At 39.9% G+C, this 26,036-nt stretch overlaps 1 protein-coding gene across 6 annotated transcripts in view; it reads right to left on the reverse strand.

Moving 5' to 3' along the window:
* The window catches only part of ATP13A4 (ATPase 13A4), a 154,979-nt gene that overhangs the window by 84,432 nt on the left and 44,511 nt on the right, over positions 1-26,036 (reverse strand). For all 6 annotated transcript variants that reach the window (XM_049710463.1, XM_049710466.1, XM_049710465.1 and 3 more), the window contains exons 2-3: positions 25,229-25,402; positions 1,136-1,282 (exon numbers count right to left, since the gene is read on the reverse strand). In XM_049710463.1, the coding sequence (XP_049566420.1) occupies positions 1,136-1,282; positions 25,229-25,402 (321 nt within the window). The remainder of the gene's footprint in view (positions 1-1,135; positions 1,283-25,228; positions 25,403-26,036) is intronic.

Raw genomic sequence — 26,036 nt, forward strand, 5'->3', positions numbered from 1 at the left:
GATTAATCTCCAAAATATATAAACAGTTCATGCAGCTCAATATTAAAAAAACAAACAACCCAATCAAAAAATGGGCAGAAGATCTAAACAGACATCTCTCCAAAGAAGACATACAGATGGCCAAGAGGCACATGAAAAGCTGCTCAACATCACTAATTATGAGAGAAATGCAAATCAAAACTACAATGAGGAATCACCTCACACCAGTTAGAATGGGCATCATCAGAAAATCTACAAACAACAAACACTGCAGAGGCTGTAGAGAAAAGGGAACCCTCTTGCACTGTTGGTGGAAATGTAAATTGATACAGCTACTATGGAGAACAGTATGGAAGTTCGTTAAAAAACTAAAAGTAAAATTACCATATGACCCAGCAATCCCACTACTGGGCATATACCCAGAGAAAGCCATAATTCAAAAAGTCATATGCACCCCAATGTTTATTGCAGCACTATTTACAATAGCCAGGTCATGGAAGCAACCTAAATGCCCATCGACAGAATGGATAAAGATGTGGTACATATATACAGTGGAATATTACTCAGGCATAAAAAGGAATGAAATTGGGTCATTTGTAGAGATGTGGATGGATCTAGAGACTGTCATACAGAATGAAGTAAGTCAGAAAGAGAAAAACAAATACTGTATATTAACTCATATATGTGGAATCTAGAAAAATGGTACAGATGAACCAGTTTGCAAGGCAGAAATAGAGACACAGATGTAGAGAACAAATGTATGGACACTAAGGGGGGAAAGTTGTGGGGGGGATGAATTGGGAGATTGGGATTGACATATATACACTAATATGTATAAAATAGATAACTAATAAGAACCTGCTATATAAAAAAATAAATAAATAAATAAAATTCAAATTTAAAAAAGAGCTTACAAGTAGAAAAAAAGAAGATTGGCACAGTGGAGGATCTGAATTTAATATTTTTGTACTGAAGTATAGTAGCTGTACAATATTATATAATTACAGGTATACAATACAGTGATTCACAATTTTTAAAGGTTATATTCTATTTATTGTTATTCTAAAGTTTTGGCTATATATAAATTTAATCTTGCACTTGGAGGGAAAAATGATTAAATTTCTTTAGCACCTGCAGGAGCCATAAGTGTACTTACCTTTAGGTCTGGCTTTCTTATGGCTCTATTTATGATATATTCCTCATCTGTGATGAGAGGGTGATCAGGAATGAGCCGAAATGCACTGTTCAATGCTGACAGGCAGATCCACACTACCTTTTTCCAAGCGTAAGTTTGGAATTCATCCTGAGGAAATAAACACCAAAACCCCCGTGAAGTTAAGAGAGGTCATCAGTCTAGAATTCAACCTGAAAAACATTATTTGAATATAATTCTGTATGTTTACAGAGTTAAACATTCTTGACAGGGTCCTATGCCTTTGAAATCTGGTAGATCTAGAGCCTTGAGGGGAAAAGTCTTGCCATCACTTACTGAGGAATCAGGATGTGAATACTGGCACACACAACAACACTCAAGAGTCATGAGGCAGATGCTCAGGTAAGAGCTAGTTTTCCCTATTACCCTCCAACCATGGGGCTACGGCCAGATACAAATTTCACAGGGGAAAAAAAAAAAACAAGCAAGCATTCCAAAGTGTTTCTGTATGTCTCAAGGTTTAGGAGGCCAGGTCAACAGAACCATTCCCATGTTTTGAGGCTTAACAATTCCACCTCTTCCAGAACAACCTCTTTAACACGTTCTTCGGTTGGGGGGGTGTGGTTTGGGGGACTGTCACTATACTAATTCTAAAAGATTTTCACTGTCCTTCTCTTGTGCTCCCAATTACCTTCTGCCTTGCATTCTCTTAGTTCTTCTAGACTATCTTGAAGGTAAGGACCATGTTTTACCGTCCCTTATATCCCATCCACGTGGGGAATTTTGATCTGCTCAGTGAAAGTTTGATGAGTGGATGGGAAAAATACGGAAAATATGAACTGAGCATGCCCAAGGATAATTGTCAAGATGTTAGCACAGGTAGCATTGAGGAAGGTATCTTCATGCGTGACCCTAATTGAAGCTGCTTCCCTTTGCAGTTCACTGATGACTCCAACACAGAATAAAACTAGAGGAAGCAGTGCTGGATTGAGTAACAGGTACCACAATGGTCCCTTAGAGACTGATGTGATAATAGTTTACTATCTGAATGGGTAAATGCCACACATAACTTCCACTTGGATGTCTGGTAAACCTTGGGAGCTAGGAAGAATGGCCAGGGAAGTCAAGCCTGGGAAACAATTTGATGCGTGGGAATGTAGGTCAGAACAAGGGATTGTCTCCACCACACCCACTTTTGCCATGAAGAGTGTCTGAGCTGACTCTGCAAAAGGCAGGGAGAAGGGTTAGTAGTTGTTGTAGCTAATCTCTTACATTGATTTTCCTCAGGAGAGGCCCACCTCCATGCCTTTGCTCCTGCTGCTTCCTCAGCCTGGAATGCACATCCTTCTCTCCTCTCTTTAAGTCTTCATGGGGCTAGATCTTTTTTTTTTTTAATAAATTTAACACAATTACAACAAATAAGTTTTTTCACTAGTCAATGATTTTCAAATGCATACAGCAGTCAAGACGGCCTTGCCTCTAGGAACAGCTTGCAAGTTTAACAAAACCTCAAGACCACCCACATTCACCCATGCTGTAGACCATGATGGTTTGAGTAGTTCTAAGTAGGACAACCTCTGAAGACCTACTTTGATGGGTATTAATATTTAATATCCCTTTTTAACATCACTGTTGAACTTCTTTGCCATTTGTTTGCACAGTCGTCCAGGTTTGGGCTATTTCTGCTTCATTCTGAATACCACCAGGTCTCTAGTTGCTTTGCAACTGGATCCTCTTTTTTTGGCCACACCATGCAGCTTGTGGGATCTTAGTTCCCCAATCAGGGATCGAACCCAGGCCCTGGGCAGTGAAAGAGCAGGAGTCCTAACCACTGGACCGCCAGGGAAGTCCCATGTACCCAATTCTTTAATATATTTTTAAAGTGAACAAAAGATAGTTGGATGGCAGAAGATGAGTTTTATGTATCTCTTTTAACCCACAAAGAAATCCAGGTCTGTGTACACTTAGGTTATGAAAGAAAATAACTGAACTAAAACACCATTGGGGCTGCATCTTCCCTTAGTATTATATACCACTACCATTCTTTCAATTCCCTCCAACCAAGATCAACTGATAACTTCTTCCAAGAGGTTAATATGTGCAAATGTCTGTGCCCTTGTTTTCTAACCTTACCCAAATGTATAAACTTCCTTCCCAACAGGACAATATCACAAAATATTAGAATGCTGGATATTTACACCCTGGGAATATGATGGGGATAAGTATTATTCAGTTAATACATAGCCAGCAAAAACAAGTCTAGGGCTTCCCTGGTGGCGCAGTGGTTGAGAGTCCGCCTGCCAATGCAGGGGACACGGGTTCATGCCCCGGTCTGGGAAGATCCCACATGCTGCAGAGCGGCTGGGCCCGTGAGCCATGCACGTCTGGCCTGTGCTCTGCAACGGGAGAGGCCACAGCAGTGAGAGGCCCGCGTACCGTAGGAAAAAAAAAAGAAAAAAACAAGTCTAAAATAACAAGAATTTTTTTAAAGGTACTCAAATAAGTCTCAAATTTTAATAAGATCCCCTATAAACACATTTATTTGCTACTGAAAATTGAAACAGCACGTCAAAAATTTTTATTACAATTCAACACGCTGTTCTAACAATGCTGTGGTCAAGCCACCCAACGTTTTCTTCACTTTCCTTCCACACAAGTTAATTTGTTTCACAAAGTGGAACTGAAATATATTCAAGTCATTCAAATGCAAGCTACATAGATTCCTTATAAGTTACTGTATTAAGGTAGTAAAGAGATGCAAGAAAAATGGACATCACAGAACTTGTAATATAGGTTATCAAAATATTGGTGCACAATCTTTCCCAAGCTTCATAATGATCCTAAAATTACCAGGAATAAAAAATAGTACAAGAATAAGGTTTATGGCTCCTTCGACTCCACGTCATAATTACTGTAATACTTATTGTTGTAGTAATTCTCATAATTATCCTCAGAAGGATCTCTGTGAAACCAGCAAAAACGACAGCTACTTCTAAACCTTTGCCCTCTTGACTGAGTCTCAACATCATTCTGCCATGGTTCTCTTTGAGAGTCAGAAAGAGGAACTCCTTTGCTGTAGCGTTTTTTAACAGATTGAATCAGACGTTCTATCTTCTCTCTCCGATCAGTTAACACGGTCCTCACCCCTCTCCTATAGGGTATGGTTTCACCAAGTAACCGCCCAGTTGGTTGACGTAGACATTCTGGTAGAATGAATGGCAATTTGATACTAGGGTTGGGCGTCACGTTACTGAGGTTCTTTATTAACACTTCAGACATAGGCTGAGAGGCAACTGGAATTGCCTGGGAATTTTCATCGATGGATGTTTGAGGAGACTCCAGGGTCCAGGTTGGGTTAACCTCAGATGAATCGATTGGGAGTCTTGTCACAGCTTGAAGCTCCTCCTAGACCTTTGGGTTCCAGTGGCAGGTGATGCTTTAGACTCAAATTGCTACAAAGTAGCCTGGAAGAACTATAGAGCTAAGAAAGAGGGAGAAAAATCCAAGCTGACACACCGTGGAAATCCAACCTCATGGGGCTAGATCTTAACCATCCTTCAGGGTCTGGCTCAAAGTTCATGTCATGGGAACCACCCTAATTTCTCTGGGTGATCTGTCCTCTAAACCATCAGGGTATTTGAGATTCTCACCACGTTCTACCTCATGGCATTGCCCTTTGCCCCCTCGCCTTATCACTCCTCTTGGACTGTGGGTAGGGATCATGTTTGATGGATGTCTGTGCTCCAGCCAGGCCTGGCACAGATTCTGAGAGAGAGAGAGGGAGAGGGAGAGAGCAGTGAGAAAAGGGAGAGGAGAGGGAAAAGCAAAGCAAAGGAAGTAGGGAGGGGACGGAAAGGGAGAGGAAAGGAGGGAAAGTGAAGGAGGTTATGGAAAGAAAAGAAAAAGAGAGGAAAGGAGGGGTGGGAGAGCGAGGAGGGGAAGGGGAAAAAACCTTAGTAGAAATTTGGAAGTTAATGAATTAATTTTAAAAACCAGTAAAATTGGCTATTACCGCATTTTTTGAAAAGATGACTAAATTAAATCAAATCAAATTTGTATGGAGTTACCTTCAAAGCCTAAGAATGACCAAAGATGGCTACATTTCCAATGACTAAGCCACTGAACTTGTGGACATGTTCTAGATACTGTGGAATGTGCCAACAACTCCCTAGAACACACCTTGACATAGCTCAGCATTATACAGCTTTGCCTTTGACCACATCAAAAGATCATGTGGTCTCTGTTCTGAGAACAATTTTGAGTTTCTAATAATAACAGTAATAAAAACAATATTTGTTTAGCACTTATTATGTTCTAGGCACATAATGCCACATGTGTGTTCTTTCATTTAAAGTTTAAAAACCCTATGAGGTAGTTACTGTTCATTACCAACCCCATTCTACAAGTGAGGAAACTAAGTCGCGGTTGGTAAACATTAGAGCAGGGGTTTGACACCCTCATCCCCCAGCCCTTCCAGAGTCCCATCTTACCCTCTGCTCTACTCTACATGCATTGTTCAACAATACAATTTGACTGGACTGACACTTTTATATCCAGCCTGAACTAGGATTGCCAAAGAACAAAGTTTCAATGAAAAACTTCATAAGAAAACACATAATTTGTAGGTAAATAGGAACACAAATTATAAAAATGGCATCAGGACCAGAGACCTCAGGCCACCAAGTGAGAACAATAAGGAAGATAAGCTCCTGTTGGTCCTCTTAAATGAAGCAAAATAATACTAACTACTAATTTTCAAATGATTGCTTTGCAGTTTATAAACACTTTTTGTGTCAGTTTTCCTATTTTAGGCTCACAATTCTCCAAAGGCAAAACTATGGTATCCATTTTGCAGATGAGAAAACTCTTCATCAACAAGGCTTAGAACTGCCCAAGCCAGTCTGGTATGGGGAGCAGGAGGGAACAGAGACCTGAGGTCAGGTTTTCCCACGCTATACCTTGGCTCCTTCCTCTTTGTTTCAACAAGTCGTCCCCACGGTGTTTGTGACTCATGTATAAAAATCACCTTGAGGGACTTCCCTGGTGGTCCAGTGGTAAAGAATCTGCCTTCCAATACAGGGGACACGGGTTCAATCCCTGGTTGGGGAACTAAGATCCCACATGCCACGGGGCAACTAAGCCCACGCCACAAATACTGAGCTTGCACACCTCAACGAGAGAGCCACGTGCTGCAAAACTACAGAGCCCACGTGCCCTGGAGCGCACGAGCCACAACTAGAGAGAGAAAACCCGCACGCCACAACTAGAGAGAAGCCTGTGCTCTGCAGCAAAGAGCCGCACACTGCAAGGAAAGATCCTGCATGCCTCAACGAAGGTCCTCTATGCTACAATTAACACACAGCACAGCGAAAAATAAAAATAAATAAATAAATAAATAAAATGTTAATAAATCGATAAATATCACCTTGAATTCTACACTCTGTAACAAATAGCGTCCAGTTGCTCAGAATTTCTATCTCTTAGCAACAGAACATCTGATTCCCCAAATCAAGCTGTCACCCTTTAGCCCAGTGTGAAAGCAAACAGACCTCTAGACTGTAATCCCTAAAAAGAGAAAAGCAAATTGGACCATTGAAACTTCCCAGCTCCCACAGACCAGTGTTAATCCAATGCACCAACTGCATGCTTTAGTCTAGGCGAGACTGGAATTCATCTTATCACAGTCTGTAGCATCGCTAAATTGAAGGTGCTTGGATATATTCGCCTGTAAGCTCCATTCCTGTCATCACTTTTACCTCTGGGGTCTTTTAACTCGTAATTCTGTATAATGTAAAGTAGGTTAATGTATAACCTACTTATACATTTATTTATACTTATACATTTATTTACTTATACATTTTACTTATACATTTATTTATACTTATACTGTATAATGTATAGGTTAAATAAATATGCCACAGTGAGACATTTTTCTTAGAATAAGGTAGTATCACTGGCTTTTCTCTTGTTTACTACTCTGTTAAGGACTCTGTAAAATCATGCATATTTTAATAACTATAAATGAAAAGTAACCTTTAAAAATTATATAATTTAAAATTTTTTTAATTAAAAAAAAGAAATTCATCCAACTTTTTAAGGGGGAAAAGAAGGCAAAGAGAGGGAGGGAGGGACTTCCCTGGTGGGGCAATGGTTAAGAATACGCCTGCCAATACAGGGGACGTGGGTTTGATCCCTGGTCTGGGAAGATCCCACATTAGTTGCCGTGGAGCAACTAAGCCTGTAAGCCACAACTACTGAGCCCATGTGCCACAACTACTGAAGCCCACGTGCCTAGACCCTGTACTCTGCAACAAGAGAAGCCACCACAATGAGAAGCCTGCGTGCAGCAGCGAAGACCCAATGCAGTCAAAAATAAATAAATAAACCAATAAATAAATTTAAAAAAAAAAGAAAGGGAGGGAAAATGTGTCACTGTGAAGTGGTCACTGTGGGTGACCTCATCAACTTCTCTCCATTTTCAGCTTGGTGTTGTCCAGTATGGAAAGAACATGGGCTCCTTTGTGAGTTCAAATCTCAGCTCCAAACCAAATTGAAAAATCATTGCAACTCTCTGAACCTAATTTTCTTTATCCAGGAAGTGGGGATGATGCTACACATTTCATGGATGCTTGAAGAATTAAATGCATAATGTGCGTGACCTGGTCCGAGGTCTGGCCCGTAGCTGGGTGTGACAAATATTGGTTGGGTGTAGCTCTGTACCTCATTTCCACAGTATGTTTCTCCTGAGATTTTTCTGTAACTAGGAACTTCTTTTCTCTTTAAGGAAACTTTAGAATCTCTAGGAGTCTATTTTTCCTTTCTGGGAAAGAAGTGCATTTACCTAGAAACAGCTATTTCCACTTCAGTCTGTTTCCCAGCTCTCTCAAGCAGTTAATGATCTATAAAATACTTAAATGCACCAGAAGACCTACCATGTTAAATAACTGCTTTGTAATGCAGATAGTCCAAATTGTTTGCCTGGCAAATCTAGACATTTTAACACCTCAAGTCTCCTCTTTACCTCCTCTTTACCAAGAGAGTTAACCAGACCAGTCCTTGAACTCTAAAAGAGTAGGATTTAAAATAACTCAAGAGTGGATTTCAAAGAATGGAATGTATACAGAAGACTTAGGTTTGACCTGGACAGAAAAATAAAGAAGCAAACCTGGGCATTTTTTATTTCCTGTGGACTTGGACTTTCTGAACCTGAAAACGCCAGACTAACTCTTATATTGAATGAAGTGAGTGACCTTGCTTATCTTCTTCCAACCTTGCTATAAGCGCCTCATCTCTTGAAATTTAAAAGCAGTGTAGTGGTCACTTCAAGTTGAGGCCAATTCTATGACTTATCCTCTACCCCTTTTTATCCTTTTTGCCACACTACCAGCAGGATCTTAGTTCCCTGTAGAAATCAAACCCGTGCCTCCTTCAGTGGAAGCAAGGAGTCTTAACCACTGGACCTCCAGGGAAGTCACTGACTCTTATGTAGGAGTTCATTCCACAACATGTAGTACTTCTGGGCTTGCCTTAAAAAGAAAATGTAACCCACTGTGAAGTTCCAAAGAGGTATTAGGAAATCAGTATTTTCCTAATACTGATTAGGAAAAAGAAAAAAGAAATTTCTTTTTTGGGTGATGGATACATTGTGGATGGATACATTGTCTTGGATCTGAGTAAGGTACCTGCAAGAGTCGAGCTCTATTGTCTCCTTAGTGGTCCCAGAATTTGGTTGGAAGTCCTCTGTACTGAAACCTCCCACCTTGGTAGGAGACAGGGTGTCCTCTGTTACCAGCTACTGTCCTCCAGGATCTCACTCCCCATCTTCTCTGTTTTGTTCAAGTGGCCTTCAGGATTTCACTTCCTCTTTTGTTTGGGCTGCCAGCTTCTGTTCTTGGGATTTTGTTTTCCTTTTTTCTTTTTCTTCCTGGTAAATAATTACTTTTGGAATATGAGAAGTTCACTCTCTAAGGGCAGCCTCTTTCTTCATTAAACTTCTCCTGGTTTTATGTATAAGAACTATGGGCCTGGGCTTCCCTGGTGGCGCAGTGGTTGAGAGTCTGCCTGCCGATGCAGGGGACACGGGTTCGTGCCCCGGTCTGGGAAGATCCCACATGCCGCGGAGCAGCTGGGCCCTTGAGCCATGGCCGCTAAGCCTGCATGTCCGGAGCCTGTGCTCCGCAACGGGAGAGGCCACAACAGTGAGAGGCCTGTGTACAGCAAAAAAAAAAAAAAGAAAAAAAAGAACTATGGGCCTTAGTCCTGCAAGTATGTGTCTTGCTGGACTACAATTACCTGGGCTGATTTACAATAAAATTGGCCAACATGGGGCTCCTTTGAAATTCCTAAATTAGTTTGTCTGGGCAGTCAATTAAGAAAAGGATGTAAGGCAAGAATAGAAGCATATCTCAACTGGTATTTTTGAGGACTCAAAAAAACATAACAATGAATCCACTATTGCTTCCCTCAGAGAAACTAACTCACAATTATCTCAAAGGATTTCAGAACTGGAAATTACTCTGAGGCTTCCGAGAGTTCTCTCCCTCTCTGTCTCTTTTACTCTCTCTCTCTCTCTCTCTCTCTCTCTCTGTCTCTGTCTCTATTACTCTCTGTCTCTGTCTCTGTCTCTCTCTCTCCCTCTGCTCGTTCCTGTTCCTCTGAATGTCCATTGCAATGCTCTCCTCCTTGCTATCCATCTCTTTCTGAGCTTTCTTTTTATAACAGCAAGATTGATCCCCACAGAAGGCAACAACAATTCCAGGGGCCTGATGAAAATGTCTATGATTATTATGGCCATTTTGAAAAAATTTTTTTTTTTTTTTTTTTTTTTTTTTTTTGCTGTACACGGGCCTCTCACTGTTGGGGCCCCTCCCGTTGCGGAACACAGGCTCCGGATGTGCAGGCTCAGCGGCCATGGCTCACGGGCCAAGCCACTCCGCGGCATGTGGGATCTTCCCGGACCGGGGCACGAACCCGCGTCCCCTGCATCGACAGGCAGATTCTCAACCACTGCGCCACCAGGGAAGCCCGAAAAAAATTTTTTTGAAAAAAAAAATTTTTTTTTAAGAAATTCTGACCCTAAGGGGACAAAAGTCCTTCTAGGAGGAGCTTGCATTTCTCTCCCTGTACCTTTGAAATATAAATGTTTTACCTCATCTTCTCAGGAAACTCTTATATAGACCATCTCCAATTCCTAAGACTGAAAAAAAAAAAAAAAGAGGCCTTTTAATTCAAATTGCTAGAAGGACTCTCTTGCCCAAATAACCTCCTTAAAATTGCTTGTCAAGGGCAAATGCAAAGCTGATGTCTTCTCCCAACATAATAAAAGACTTTAGCCATCTGAGCAAGCAGATGTAATTTATTCCAACTGTTATTTATAAACTAGTGAGGTTTTTTTTTTTTTTTTTTTGCGGTACTTGGGCCTCTCACTGTTGTGGCCTCTTCCGTTGCAGAGCACAGGCTCCAGACGCGCAGGCTCGGCGGCCATGGCTCACGGGCCCAGCCGCTCCACGGTACGTGGGATCTTCCCGGACCGGGGCACGCACCCGTGTCCCCTGCATCAGAAGGCGGACTCTCAACCACTGCGCCACCACGGAAGCCCGTGAGTTTTTTTATTGTACCTGATTCATGACTAAAGCTTTAAAACTAAAACTATGAGACTCTGTCTGTGCCTATCTGGATGTATGTATGTCCATGTATGTACCTTACAGATGTAGTATGCTTCTACTTTTGAATGGTATTGTCAAAATTAATTTGTAAAAGAGCTCTATTTAATTGCCTTAAAAAAATAAGCTCTTAAATAAAATAAATTCTCAGAAATATAGTAGTAACCCAAATGAATTTCAGGTTCAAGAGAGCTGGGAAATATTCAGTGTTAAAGTTCATTGATTTAATTAATGCAGACATGCCTTTAGTCATCAACATTAAGTATAATACTTTTATTGTACCTAGGTTTACTAAAAGTCAAATAAGTTTGTTATCTCTGTTACAAAATTTGTCAGCAATAAAAATAATTCAGTATGATATTTTCATACATACGTTAAATAAATGTAAATGAGTAAGAGTTTTTAGGTAAACTCTTTAAGAATAGTTATGTTTTATGATGTGTCTATCTCAAAATAGTTCCCCCCAACCTTTTTGGAAACTTTAAAGTTTTGCTAGATTAAGTTAAATGATGGAAATTTATTAAATATCTAAATCATTTCCTAACAAAATAAGGTACTGAAACATTAATTACTGAATATAGGCTTCCTTTTACAGAGAAACAAAAGATATTTGGGACTATTAGCAAATATTTTTGGTGCCACACTGAAATATTTTCTATAAGAAAGCACAAGTTTTTAAAAATTATAAAAAGTAATTATAAGTTTGCCAATCTACAGAATACTATTGGAAAAGACAGTTCATAATTGCTTATTTCTTAGTTTTTACTAAAAATTAAGGTTTCTAAAGCTTAAAAATTCTAATTAATATACATAATTTAAACTATTAACATTAATAAGGAAAACATTTTCATATTCAAGGAAAAAAAATTTTAAAGGTACAGAAAACTGAAATACATTTTGTTAAGGGAAAAGAAAGTAATTTTGTCCTAAAGCTGGTTAGTTCTAAATGAGAAAGAAAAAAAGGGGGAAATTAAAACAGACATAGAAAGCTGTAGAAAATTTGTGGGAAAAAAGAGTCTTTAGGGGCTTCCCTGGTGGCGCAGTGGTTGAGAGTCTGCCTGCCGATGCAGGGGACACGGTTTCGTGCCCCGGTCCGGGAAGATCCCACATGCCACGGAGCGGCTGGGCCCGTGAGCCATGGCCGCTAAGCCTGTGCATCTGGAGCCTGTGCTCCGCAACGGGAGAAGCCGCAGCAGTGAGAGGCCCGCGTACCGCAAAAAAGAAAAAAAAAAAAAAGAGTCTTTAGAGAGGAATTTTATGTGCCATCAGGACTGGCTAAGGTTAGAATGAATAAATTTCAATATCAAAAGTAAGCTGGTACAAAATTTGGTTTTCTGTTAAAAGGACAAAGTGTTTTGAGATTAATGGTCTGGTCTTAATGAGAAATTGTAAACAAAGACTTCTTTACCTTAATGTAATCTGTCTAGAAAAACAAAGATTCTATACTTTGTAGCTAAGACGATTTACAAGTATATAACATTTATATTTACCTATGAAGTATTTAATTCTTATTTTGTTTAAATGAATAACTAAGCATTATTTCACAGTGACTTATGATCCTATTTGACCAAGTGTTTAAAAACAAAAATTTGATATTTTTGACAAACTTCCCAAAATCAAATTCTAAACGAAGTCTTTTAACTTAGATCTAACTTTGAGATATGAGATATTTCAGAAGGCCCCTGAAATATCTGAGATTTGTCCTCTCTCCTTATAAAAAGGGAGATGTTAAACTAATTACGCTTATTTGACATGTTAAATCACACGGGAGGCATTGTCAAAAAAAGAAGTAATACTAAGCCTGCTTTATGTTGTGTCTGTATAGGTATATAAGTGTTATAGAAACTATGAAATTTCTGGAATTCTGATTGTCCTGGCATAATGTTATCAATCATAATCCTAGTTATTATCTTAAAATGGTGTATGTCACAGAGATAACTTAATTTCCTTGTCAATTGCACTGTAATCAGCACTTTAACCATGCATTTTTCTTTTTAACATCTTTATTGGAGTATAATTGCTTTACAATGGTGTGTTAGTTTCTGCTGTATAACAAAGTGAATCAGCTATATGTATACATATACCCTCATATCCCCTCCCTCTTGTGTCTCCCTCCCACCCTCCCTATCCCACCCCTCTAGGTGGTCATAAATCACCGAGCTGATCTCCCTGTGCTATGTGTCTGCTTCCCACTAGCTATCTATTTTACATTTTAACTCTTTTGTCATTTATAGACAGTTATTACTTTACTTTGATGCTTTTACAAATATGTTTCATCCTTACAGAGATTCAGAAAGGCCTCTGATACTTTGTCTAGAGTACAGTTTTCTGATAAACTCTCAGATCATACTACTGAATTGGGTAAGAATTTACAGAACTCTAATGAAGAAACAGATGGCTTCAAAAAAGTGCTAACAAAAGATCAAGAATTAATTCCACAGGACTGAATGAACTGTACAGGATGATTATAATTTTTGTTTAAAACATTGCTGGTTCTTTTATGTTTTGCTTTTCCAGATTTAAGGAAAACTTTTCTCTCAAGCTATCTATGACTTGCAGCAATTTGATAAATGATAACTTTGTAAACAAAGATAGAACATTTCTCTTTTTCTCCCTACCTGATCCCTCCAGAATTTGGAAACTCTTAGTGAGTATTCTTATTTTCATGGCAATATAGTTACTTGCATAAGTTCAATAAGAATCTGTTCTCCTTATAACAGGACACAATTGGAAACATTGGTTATATTATCAAGGCGTTGACTGAAATGTCATATTTGACAGAGGCATCATTGACTCAGATATGACAAGACAGCTTTAAAGTACTAAGATTGACTTTATGGAGCCAATAATGACTCTTGGAAATATTTACCTAGTACCATGCATACAGGGTTTCCAGAAGTCTTACCAGGTGAGTAAGGAAGGTCAGTCCCTGGCAAGTGCAGGAACCTCAAGATAGTTTGGGGACCTCAAGAAGAGAGGAATTTACCCAAATCTGTACGTATTGCAGTCAGAGTCTGATGGCAAGTCCTTATTTGACTTTCCTGGCTTGAGAGGCCTTTTAAAACTTCAATCTGATATTCCTTTTAAAAAGTTCCAGAAAAGCAGATTGAAAAGAGCCTATATGATCAGTTGTTATTCTTTTCTTTTAAATTTTTATTGCAGTATAGTTGATTACAATGTTGTGTAAGTTTCAGGTGTAGAGCAAAGTGAATCAGTTATATGTAAACATATATCCACTCTTTGGTAGATTCTTTTCCCATATAGGCCATTACAGAGTACAAACCCAAAACAATTAAGAAAATGGTGATAAGAACATACATATCAATAATTACCTTAAATGTAAATGGATTAAATGCTCCAACCAAAAGACATACGCTGGCTGAATGGATACAAAAACAAGAACTGTATATATTCTGTCTACAAGAGACCCAGTTCAGACCTAGGGACAGATACAGACTGAAAGTGAGGGGATGGAAAAACATATTCCATGCAAATGGAAATCAAAAGAAGTCTGGAGTAACAGTTCTCGTATCAGACAAAATAGACTTTAAAATAAGGACTATTACAAGAGACAAAGAAGGACACTACATAATGATCAAGGGACCAATCCAAGAAGAAGCTATAACAATTGTAAATATTTATGCACCCAACATAGGAGCACCTCAATGCATAAGGCAAATGCTAACAGCCAAAAAAGGGGAACTTGACAGTAACACAATAATAGTAGGGGACTTTAACACTCCACTTTCACCAATGGACAGATCATCCAAAATGAAAATAAATAAGGAAACACAAGCTTTAAATGACACATTCAACAAGATGGACTTAATTGATATTTATAGGACATTCCATCCAAAAACAACAGAATACACATTCTTCTCAAATGCTCATGGAACATTGTCCAGGATAGATCGTATCTTGCGTCACAAATCAAGCCCTGGTAAATTTAAGGAAATTGAAATAGTATCAAGTATCTTTTCCAACCACACTGGTATGAGCCTAGATATCAATTACAGGAAAAAATCTGTAAAAAATACAAACACATGGAGGCTAAACAATACACTACTAAATAACCAAGAGATCACTGAAGAAATCAAAGAGAAAATCAAACAATACCTAAAAATAAATGACAATGAAAACATGACCACCCAAAACCTATGGGATGCAGCAAAAGCAGTTCTAAGAAGGAAGTTTATAGCAATACAATCCTACCTGAGGAAATAAGAAACGTCTCAATTAAACAACCTAACCTTACACCTAAAGCAATTAGAGAAAGAAGTACAAAAAAAAAAAAACACCCAAAGTTGGCAGAAGGAAAGAAACAATAAAGATCATATCTGAACTAAATTGAAAAGAAATGGAAATGAGAGCAAAGATCAATAAAACTAAAAGCTGGTTCTTTGAGAAGATAAAAAAAATTGATAAACCATTAGCCAGACTCATCAAGAGAAAAAGGGAGAAGACTCAAATCAACAGAATTAGAAATGAAAAAGGAGAAGTAACAACTGACACTGCAGAAATACAAAGGATCATGAGGGATTACTACAAGCAACTATATGCCAATAAAATGGACAATCTAGAAGAAATGGACAAATTCTTAGAAAAGCACAATGTTCTGAGACTAAACCAGGAAGAAATACAAAATATAAACAGCCTAATCACAAGCACTGAAATTGAAACTGTGATTTAAAATCTTCCAACAAACAAAAGCCCAGGACCAGATGGCTTCACAGGCAAATTCTATCAAACATTTAGAGAAGAGCTAACACCTATCCTTCTCAAACTCTTCCAAAATATAGCAGAGGGAGGAACACTCCCAAACTCATTCTACGAGGCCACCATCACCCTGATACCAAAACCAGACAAGGATATCACAAAGAAAGAAAACTACAGGCCAATATCACTGATGAACATAGATGCAAAAATCCTCAACAAAATACTAGCAAACAGAATCCAACAGCACATTAAAAGGATCATACACCATGATCAAGTGGGGTTTATCCCAGGAATGCAAGGATTCTTCAGTATATGCAAATCAATCAATGTGATAAACCCTATTAAAGAACTGAAGGATAAAAACCATATGATAATCTCACTAGATGCAGAAAAAGCATTTGACAAAATTCAACACCCATTAATGACAAAAACCCTCCAGAGAGTAGGCAGAGAGGGGACCTACCTCAACATAATGAAGGCCATATATGACAAACCCACAGCCAACATCATTCTCACTGGTGAAAAACTGAAATCATTTCCTCTAAGATCAGGAACAAGACAAGGATGTCCACTTTCACCACTATTATTCCACATAGTTTTGGAAGTTTTAGCCACAGAAATCAGAGAAGAAAAAGAAATAAAAGGAATCCAAATCGAAAAAGAAGTAAAGCTGTCACTGTTTGCCGATGACATGATACTATATAGACAGAATCCTAAAGATGCTACCAGAAAACTACTAGAGCTAATCAATGAATTTGGTAAAGTAGCAGAGTACAAAATTAATGCACAGAAATCTCTTGCATTCCTATACACTAATGATAAAACATCTGAAGGGGAAATTAAGGAAACACTCCCATTTACCACTGTAACAAAAAGAATAGAATACTTAGGAATAAACCTACCTAAGGAGACAAAAGACCTGTATGCAGAAAACTATAAGACACTGATGAAAGAAATTAAAGATGATACAAACAGATGAAGAGATATACCATGTTCTTGGATTGGAAGGATCAACATTGTGAAAATGACTATACTACCCAAAGCAATCTACAGATTCAATGCAATCCCTATCAAACTACCAATGGCATTTTTCACAGAACTAGAACAAAAAATTTCACAAATTGTATGGAAACACAAAAGACCCTGAATAGCCAAAGTTATCTTGAGAAAGAAAAATGGAGGTGGAGGAATCAGGCTCCCTGGCTTCAGACTATACTACAAGCTACAGTAATCAAGACAATATGGTACTGGCACAAAAATAGAAATATAGATCAATGGAACAGGATAGAAAGCCCAGAGATAAACCCATGCACATTTGGTCACCTTATCTTTGATAAAGGAGACAAGAATATACAATGGAGAAAAGACAGCCTCTTCAATAAGTGGCACTGGGAAAATTGGACAGCTACATGTAAAAGAATGAAATTAGAACATTTCCTAATGCCATACACAAAAAATAAAGTCAAAATGAATTAAAGACTTAAATGTAAGGTCAGACACTATAAAACTCTTAGAGGAAAACACAGGCAGAACACTTCATGATATAAATCACAGCAAGATCCTTTTTGACCCACCTCCTAGAGAAATGGAAATAAAAATAAACAAATGGGCCCTAATGAAACTTTAAAGCTTTTTCACAGCAAAGGAAACCATAAACAAGACAAAAAGACAACCCTCAGAATGGGAGAAAATATTTTCAAACGAAGCAACTGACAAAGGACTAATCTCCAAAATATACAAGCAGCTCATGCAGCTCAATAACAAATAACAAAATAACCCAATCCAAAATTGGCCAGAAGACGTAAATAGACATTTCTCCAAAGAAGATACACAGATTGTTAAAAAACACATGAAAGGATGCTACTAATCATTAGAGAAATGCAAATCAAAACTACAATGAGGTATCACCTCACACCAGTCAGAATGGCCATCATCAAAAAATCTACAAACAATAGATGCTAGAGAGGGTGTGGAGAAAAGGGAACCCTCTTGCACTGTTGGTGGGAATGTAAATTGATACAACCACTATGGAAAAAAGTATGGAGGTTTGTCAAAAAACTAAAAATAGAACTACCATACGACCCAGTAATCCCCTTACTGGGCATATGCCCTGAAAAAACCATAATTCAAAAAGAGTCATGTACCAAAATGTTCATTGCAGCTCTATTTACAATAGCCAGGACATGGAAGCAACCTTAGTGTCCATCGACAGATGAATGGATAAAGAAGATGTGGCACATATATACAATGGAATATTACTCAGCCATAAAAAGAAACGAAATTGAGTTATTTGTAGTGAGATGGATGGACCTAGGGTCTGTCATACATAGTGAAGTAAGTCAGAAAGAGAAAGACAAATACCGTATGCTAACACATACATGGAATCTAAAACAAGAAAAAAAAATGGTTCTGAAGAACCTAGGGGCAGGACAGGAATAAAGACGCAGAGGTAGAGAATGGACTTGAGGACACGGGGAGGGGGAAGGGTAAGCTGGGACGAAGTGAGAGAGTGGCATGGACATATATACACTACCAAATGGAAAGTAGATAGCTAGTAGAAAGCAGCCGCATAGCACAGGGAGAAGAGCTCGGTGCTCTGTGACCACCTAGAGTGGTGGGATAGGAAGGGTGGGAGGGAGAAGCAAGAGGGAGGGGATATGGGGATATATGTATACATGTACCTGACTTGCTTTGTTATACAGCAGAAACTAACACAACATTGTAAAGCAATTATACTCCAATAAAGATGTTAAAAAAAAAAGAAAAAAAATGCTGAACAATTCAGCATAAATTTTGTTTTCACTGCTTACAGCTGTAACACCACGAGCATTTCTTTTCACTTCTTTATGTCTCCAATGTAAAATGGCTAAGAAATAATCTCTACTAGTAAGGACCAAATGAGACAACATATATGCAAAAGCTTTGCAAGCTATAAATCACAATAGAAATAGTCCTGTTTTATAACAGATAACGGCCTCAGAACTATTTATCTTTAAAAAAAAAAATCATCTGTGAGAAGCCAGCCCATAGAATCTCAGGGATTTCTGACTGAATGCCTAACAAAAAAATGGTTTAAAATAGGGGATGGGGGGGACTTCTGTGGTGGTGCAGTGGATAAGAATCCGCCTGCCAATGCAGGGGACATGGGTTCAATCCCTGGTCTAGGAAGATCCCACATGCCGCGGAGCAACTAAGCCTGTGCACCACAACTACTGAGCCTTCACTCTAGAGCCCGCGAGCCACAACTACTGAGCTCATGTGCCACAACTACTGAAGCCAACGGGCCTAGAGCCCGTGTTCCCCAACAAAAGAAGCCACCGCAGTGAGAAGCCCGCAGAGCCCAACCAAGAGAAACCCCGGCTCACCACAACTACAGAAAGCCCATGCACAGCAACGAAGACACAACACAGCCAAAAATAAATAAATAAACGTATTTTAAAAAAATGGGGGGATGGGGGAATAGGATTCAGAAGAAGGAATGAGTACCTAAAAGAATCATACTATCTTCTCTTACATTCTCATCCGTGACTTTTCACCTTAGGGTCTTTGTGATAAAGTGTTGGTAGAAACCATGAGACCATTTATTACAGATTTAATTCATTTATGTAATTGAATTAAATAATTATTGAACACCCACTGTGGACACGTGCTAAGTGTTGTGGGGAATGAAAAGCCACGACAACTGTCTCCAAAAAGCTTCTAGTGTAATAGGAGAAAAAGCTATAAAAAGGAATGTAGCATAGGGCTTCCCTGGTGGCGCAGTGGTTGAGAGTCCTCCTGCCGATGCAGGGGACATGGGTTCGTGCCCCGGTCTGGGAAGATCCCACATGCCGCGGAGCGGCTGGGCCCGTGAGCCATGGCTGCTGAGCCTGCGCCTGCAGAGCCTGTGCTCCGCAACGGGAGAGGCCACAACAGTGAGAGGCCCGCGTACAGCAAAAAAAAAAAAAAAAAAGGAATGTAGTATAATGGGGGAAAGCGCTGGGCTTAGAGAGTCAAAAGACAGGTTCAAGTTCTTTGTCCACACTACCCCCTTTACCTGGACTATTCCCCATATGCTCCTCCCCACCAGCCACCATCACCTTTTTTTTTTTATATTGGGGTCTAGTTGCTTTATAATGTTGCATTACTTTCTGCTGTACAATAAAGTGAATCAGCTATGTGTATACATATATCCCCTCCCTCTTGGACCTCCCTCCCACCCCACTCCTCCCGATTCCACCCACCTAGGTCACCACAGAGCACCAAGCTGAGCTCCCTGGGCTATACAGCAGGTTCGCACTAGCTATCTCTTTTACACATGGCAGTGCACATACGTCAATCCCAATTTCCCAATTCATCCCACACCCCCTCCCTGCCCACACCCCCCAACTCCCCCCACCTCCCCACTGTGTCCACACATCTGTTCTCTAATCATCCTCTGATGGCTCAGGAAAGCCCTTCCTGGTTTTCTTGACTTGATGAAATCCCTAGTCTATAATCTTACAATAACCACGAAGCTTTCCTAAGTACCACTTATAACAGTTGGATTTTTGCATTTATTTGTGTAGTTGATTTGACGAACTCCATGGAGTCAAGAACCCTGATTTTACTGTTATACTCCCTGCCCCCTGCGCTGTCCATGAGATAGCACTGTGGCTGGCAAACAACCTGTGCTCATCAAATTTATGAAGGAAGGAGGAAGGGAGAGGGAAATCCTGGCTGACATTTACTAGGTTGCAAAGTTATTGTCCTCTCTGTATCCTCATCAGTAAAATAAAAATGATAATGCCATTTCCTATGGTTGTTATGAGAATTAAATAATATAATCAATGAGATGCTGTTTTATAAAATGTAGAGCAAATAGCATTTTAATAGAAGGCAGACTGCAGAAAGCACTACAGCAGTCAGAGCTAACAAATACAGAGCTAGGAGAGAAGGAAGGACAGGCAATTAATTCCCTCTGGTATTGGGACAGAGAATGGATCAACTAAGATTTAATAGAAAAGGTGGTATATGGCTGAAGAATGAGTAGGTTTTAATAAGTAGAGATAGAACACCTACTGTCTATATTTACTGTACAGAGAATGTGTGTATGAGTGTGTACAAGTGTCTATCAGTTGAGTCCTCTCCAGAATGTCCCTCTGCAAGGATTTCCATCTGTTTTGTTCATAGCTGTATTCCCAGTGCCTATAAGAACGTCTGGTACTTGACTGGTACTCAATAAATACTTGTTGAATGAATAAGTGAATGAATGAATGGGGGAGATAGGGAATATCAGAAGAAATTTTATGAGTAAAAGCATAGACAAAACAAACTGTCTGATTCCCTTAGAAAGTGGTGCCAATGTGTGGAGACTGGGCTTGGAGAGACCAGGCTGCAGAAGAGGAGGGAGGGGAGGAAGTAAGGGATCCAGGAAACATGAACACAAATGCTGGTATCTGATGAGCATCCTGGTGGGCTGGTGGACCCAAGATGCCATTTGCATGGCTGATTTGGGGGATTTCTAAGTTTTTAAACGAAAGCCCCTACCACTGACATCTTTCGGTGAAACTGAAGGGGAAATGTTCCCCACTAAAACATTGAAGTGAAATGCCCAGAGTCAGGCCTAATAGCCAATCATCACAAAGTTCTTCTCTGAACATTGTGAGTCTTTGGCAACATGTGACATACAGTGACAGTGAAGGAAAAATGTATATGTAATTATAATAAAGATAAAAACTAGGAAAATCATCAGGAGCATCTGAATTCAAAACACCAATGAATATAAATCACGTTATTTGCATAGAAATGTGGCATCGCCACAGATATTGGTTAAAAGTCAGAAGTAGATGAATAATGAATAAAATGCCACTTTTAAATTATAAAATAGAAATGTAATTACTCTTATCTTTTGGAAAAATCTCACTCTTAGAGGTGCTTAATAAGAGGAGGGGAACAGAAAATAAACTAGGTGCTGAAGATTTTCAGTCAGTACACATCACGTTACTATTTTTTTAATGTTAAAAAATGACTACCTAATCAGTATCTGGGATAATGATCTGTAATCTTACCAGTGTAAGACTGATGATAAATACCAAGTACTGATTTTTTAATAACATGAAAAACAGATATGCAACACATTTTCAGGTAAGAGTCATCCAGTCTTTCTTACTGGGAAATCTTTACTGAACAGCTATTATAATATAATTCAAATAATATCTTTCTTAAGGTATCATTTTAATGCAAATAACCTTACAGCAGACTTTTAATCTATTGACTCTCAAAGCTTATTTTTATCTAAGGCTCACATAGTAAAAGTGTTTGAAATAATCGGGTTCTTATCTAATTACATAAAGACTAATTTAGCACCTCATTTATTTGGAGAGTCTCTGGCATAGCAAATCCATTTAAAATGAGGCACAAGAGCAGGTAATTAAAAATTAAGGTTGAAATCAAGATGAAAAAGACAAGATTGAAGCTGGTTTCAATAGCCCTGATGAGTTGCAGAGGGCAGTGTAATGGGAGAAAGGCTTAATACACTTTCAAAGAGCCAAAGAAAGGGGCAGGGTGATGGAATGCAGCTCCCTGAGGCACCGATGCCTTTTTGAATCTTTCTTCTGTATGTCCAGTTCAAAGCTGATCACATGCAACTAGGAGAGGTGACCTGCTTGAGCACATATAAGTGTTGGGGATTTCCAGTTATAGGGCATCTTCCCCATGTCTCCTGTCCTGGAAGGAAGTGCCACCCCTCCTGGATAATAAGGGAAGGACACAGCGTCCAGATGAGCAGGGCCATTATACATGGGTGCATCGAGGCTATAGCAAGCGCTTTCGTACAGCAAGCTTGTGAAGTTGCTATATCAAAAACACATACACGATCAAAATTGTCTTTGATGATGCATTTTACAGTTTGTAAATGGTTTTTACATATGTAATCTCACTTCATCCTCACACCAACCCAAGAAAGAACAAGTGCTTTTACTAGGCCCATTTTACAGATAGAGAAACTGAGGTCCTGAAACGTTAAGTAACAAACCTAAGGTGTCGTGTACCTAAGGTGCTGGGACTAGAAGTCAAAACTTTTGACTCCGAATCCCATAATGGACCAGCTCCGTGTTGGTTGATATTTTTTTATTTCTTTCACTCTTACCAGATCTTCTTTTCTTTCTTTGTAAATTTTAGGTTCTATTATTGAAGTATAGTCCATTTACAATATTATATTAGCTTCAGATGTACAGCATAGTGATTCAGTATTTTTACAGATTATACTCCATTAAAAGTCATCACAAGATAATGGCTATAATTCCCTGTGCTGTACAATACATTCTTGTTGTATGTCATAGTAGTTTATGTCATACATAGTAGCTTGTATCTTACTAGATCTTTCTCTTTTCTCCCTCTTTATTTTTCTTTTACCTATTTCCCTCTCCTTTTCTTTCATTTTGCTCCCTTCCTTGCCATTTCCTTGTTCATTTCCTCTTGCTCCTCTCTGTGCCTTGACTCTGCCAGCAACCTCAGAGCTTATAGCTCAGCCAACCACATGCTCTCAGATCTGAAGAGTCTGGTGATACATTCTGAAAGACAGAAAGCTTTTCTGTTTCTGAGGTTGTTTCTGCTGCAACAAAAGCATTGCCCCCTGAGAACTAGCTGGGCGAAATGAAAGCACCTGCAGGGAACAGTGAAGTACTTTTCCAAATCCTCCTTTCATGACAAAAAATAAGAATCTCATAGGTCCTTAAGTTCACATGGAAGGGGTTGATCTATGAAAGTATCCCAAAGATGTGGTCTTCCATAAGTCCTTACATCCCTACCCTGAGCCCCAGAAAATAAACCGCTCTCTACCCCTGCTCCAGCAAGACACTAGGGCTGTATACAGCAGGACCACTTACAACACTTTGCTAAATCTGGATCAGTCCCTTTGAGACCATATAAATATATATTGGCTGAGCCATAAAGCAAATGTCCAGGCCCCTGTTCCTCTCCCAAGGACCAAGTAAGCTCGCCAGTGGGAGTGGTGACTATCTGCAGCAGTTTTGCTCAAAGTATGGTCCCTTACCAGAAGCATTAGCATCATCTGAGAACTTGTTAAAAATGCAAGCTCTGGAGCCCCAATCCAAATCTAAAGAATTAGAAGCCCTGGGAGGGGGGCCCAGCAATCTGTTCATAAGCCCTCCAGATGATTCTAAGGCTGGTTGGTGTTTGGGATCTACGTGCAGTTGTGTGGGGACAACCCTGAACTACGAACTGGGATATATGGTACTTCTTCCTGGTGAGGCCCCTAACTCATCAAGGAGTGTGGCTAAAATATGCACCCTCTCCAGACCCCATTTCCTCCCCCAATCAAATGAAGAGATCTTCCTTGGTGAGCGCCAGGCACTCTTCTCTCATGCGTATTCTGTGAGCCTTCATGAAGTATGGTTTGAGGCAGCAGTGGAGCAGGGCTCCCAGCCCAACATCATCAATATGAGATGCTCTGACTCCACTATCATCTTGCCTTCTTAATGTCTTGAAGGCTATTCTCCAAGAATCCTGAGTTAAATTATAGTTGAACTTGGGTGGAGCTGCCTCAGCTCTCATCTGTAATATGGTCCACGTGTCAGCTAAGCCGGGACATAGAACGGGTGGCTCTTGAAGTGACCAGGAGCCAGAAATAAGGGATGGGGCTGAGCCCAGGGAGGGCAGGTCAACAAAGACAAACTTCATCCAACTGCCAGTTTCATTGAGGTCTAGCTCCAACTCAGAGTGAAATGTGTAAAAAAAAATTGGGGGCCAGTTATAAGACTTGCTGCTATCCTCTTCTCTCACTGAAATGAATAGAATGTTTATCTAGAGAGGTTGCTACATAAAAAAAGAAGCTAACAGCCCAGCAGAGTTTGATTTATCAAGAATTTGGTTGTCATTTGGGCTGACGCATTGTTAGACACACTCAGTAAAAGTCAGCCCGAAAAGGGTCCTCTGTGAGACTGCACTTTGACTTCTATCAAGAGGAATGTCCACTTTAGCCTGTCAGCCACCACATATGTATGGAATCCCTACCATGCGCCGGAACTAGGGATGCAGTTAACAAGTTAGAGATAGTCCCTTCTTTTGTGGAGCTAACAGTGCAGCAGGAACAAGGCATTTCGCCTAAGTGTAATGAGTTGTAGAAGGAAGTGTTATCAGCGCCAATACAGGGGAACTCCCCTAACACCAGGACCTTGTATTAGCAGAAAGCGGCAATCTACTCGGGGACAAGATGGCCACACTTTTAAACCCTAGCATATCTACAGGATGCAACAGACTCCTATCAATAACCATGGCTCTCTCAGAGGAGCAGGGGAAGACAGAATTCTCCTCAGAGGGGTACTTCCCACCTCCTCCCCATCTTCCCTTCCCCCAGGGATATCCCAGTGGAGGGGAGCTGGGATAGGCATTGATATGTCAGGATGGGGGTGGGGAGAAGGATGAGTATGAACGTTATAACCTATAGCCTGACATAACTACTTCACACTATTATTTTTAGCTGTTAACATGGTTATTCCCTATTCCGACATTCACTAAAATCACAATTTAAAAGGAATACCCTATGAAGTAGGTCTTCTTAATGAAATCCAATCATACACAAATTATTGAATTCTTGGTAAGTAAATGTAAGGCTGTGATGGAGCCTGAGGCTGGATATCCAGCTGCCGCCTGCCTTGTGTTCATCTCCCCACAACCATCCCATAACAAGGTGTCCAGGAAAAAGGGCCACCAGGTACAGAACCAGGTACACACTTACTGTTGTCCTCAGCAACACGACGTCTGCTTCTTGCAAGGAACACGGGATGCAATTTGCCCACACGTGCCAAGCGGGTCTCCAGTAAAACACCAAGGGGAGGATCCCAAAGGAGAAGATAGATCCAGCAAGGCAGAGGGTTTTCCGGCAGCTCTGAGTCCGGTAGCCAAATATTTCCTGGGACAGAACCAAAATGACCCCAAACATTGATTAAGCACAACAAACGACAAATGAACAAATTGGAATTTTGGTGATGAAACTGGTGGGAGGGGCAGAGAGTGAAGAAGCTGAGGAAGGTAAGGGGAGGACAGAGTGAGGGGTTGAGGAAGTGAAGAAGGATCCCTGACAAAGATCCTTCCTTAAACATGATCCCAGCCCTCCAAGAAGTTGTAATCTAACTGGGAAATTCAGTTTCTACAATTTCAGCACGTGGCTACCCCATGCCAAACACTATACTACATGATATGCTATATGGTTTCAGTCTCTCAAGCATCTCCTGAATAGGGTAATATGACCCTCACTCCATAAATGATGAGGCTTAGCTCAGAAAGGCTGAATGTAATGACTTGTCCAAGGCCACAGAGCTGGCAAGTTCTGCTGCCCTGATTCAAACCCAGATCTGTCAGCCTTCAGGTCTTGAACTCAACCCACAGACGTGATCAAGAGCCATGTGACAGAAGGACTGGGTGATGGCAGCAATGAATTATTCCCTTGGCTGGAACCAGGGAACCACCATGGGCAAGAGGGGCTAGAAAAGGCCTTGAGTTTGGAGTCAGGATTTGGTGAAAGTGTTCGACCAAAAGAGGATGAA

Source organism: Orcinus orca, chromosome 5, assembly GCF_937001465.1.
Source record: "Orcinus orca chromosome 5, mOrcOrc1.1, whole genome shotgun sequence".
NCBI lineage: Eukaryota > Metazoa > Chordata > Mammalia > Artiodactyla > Delphinidae > Orcinus > Orcinus orca.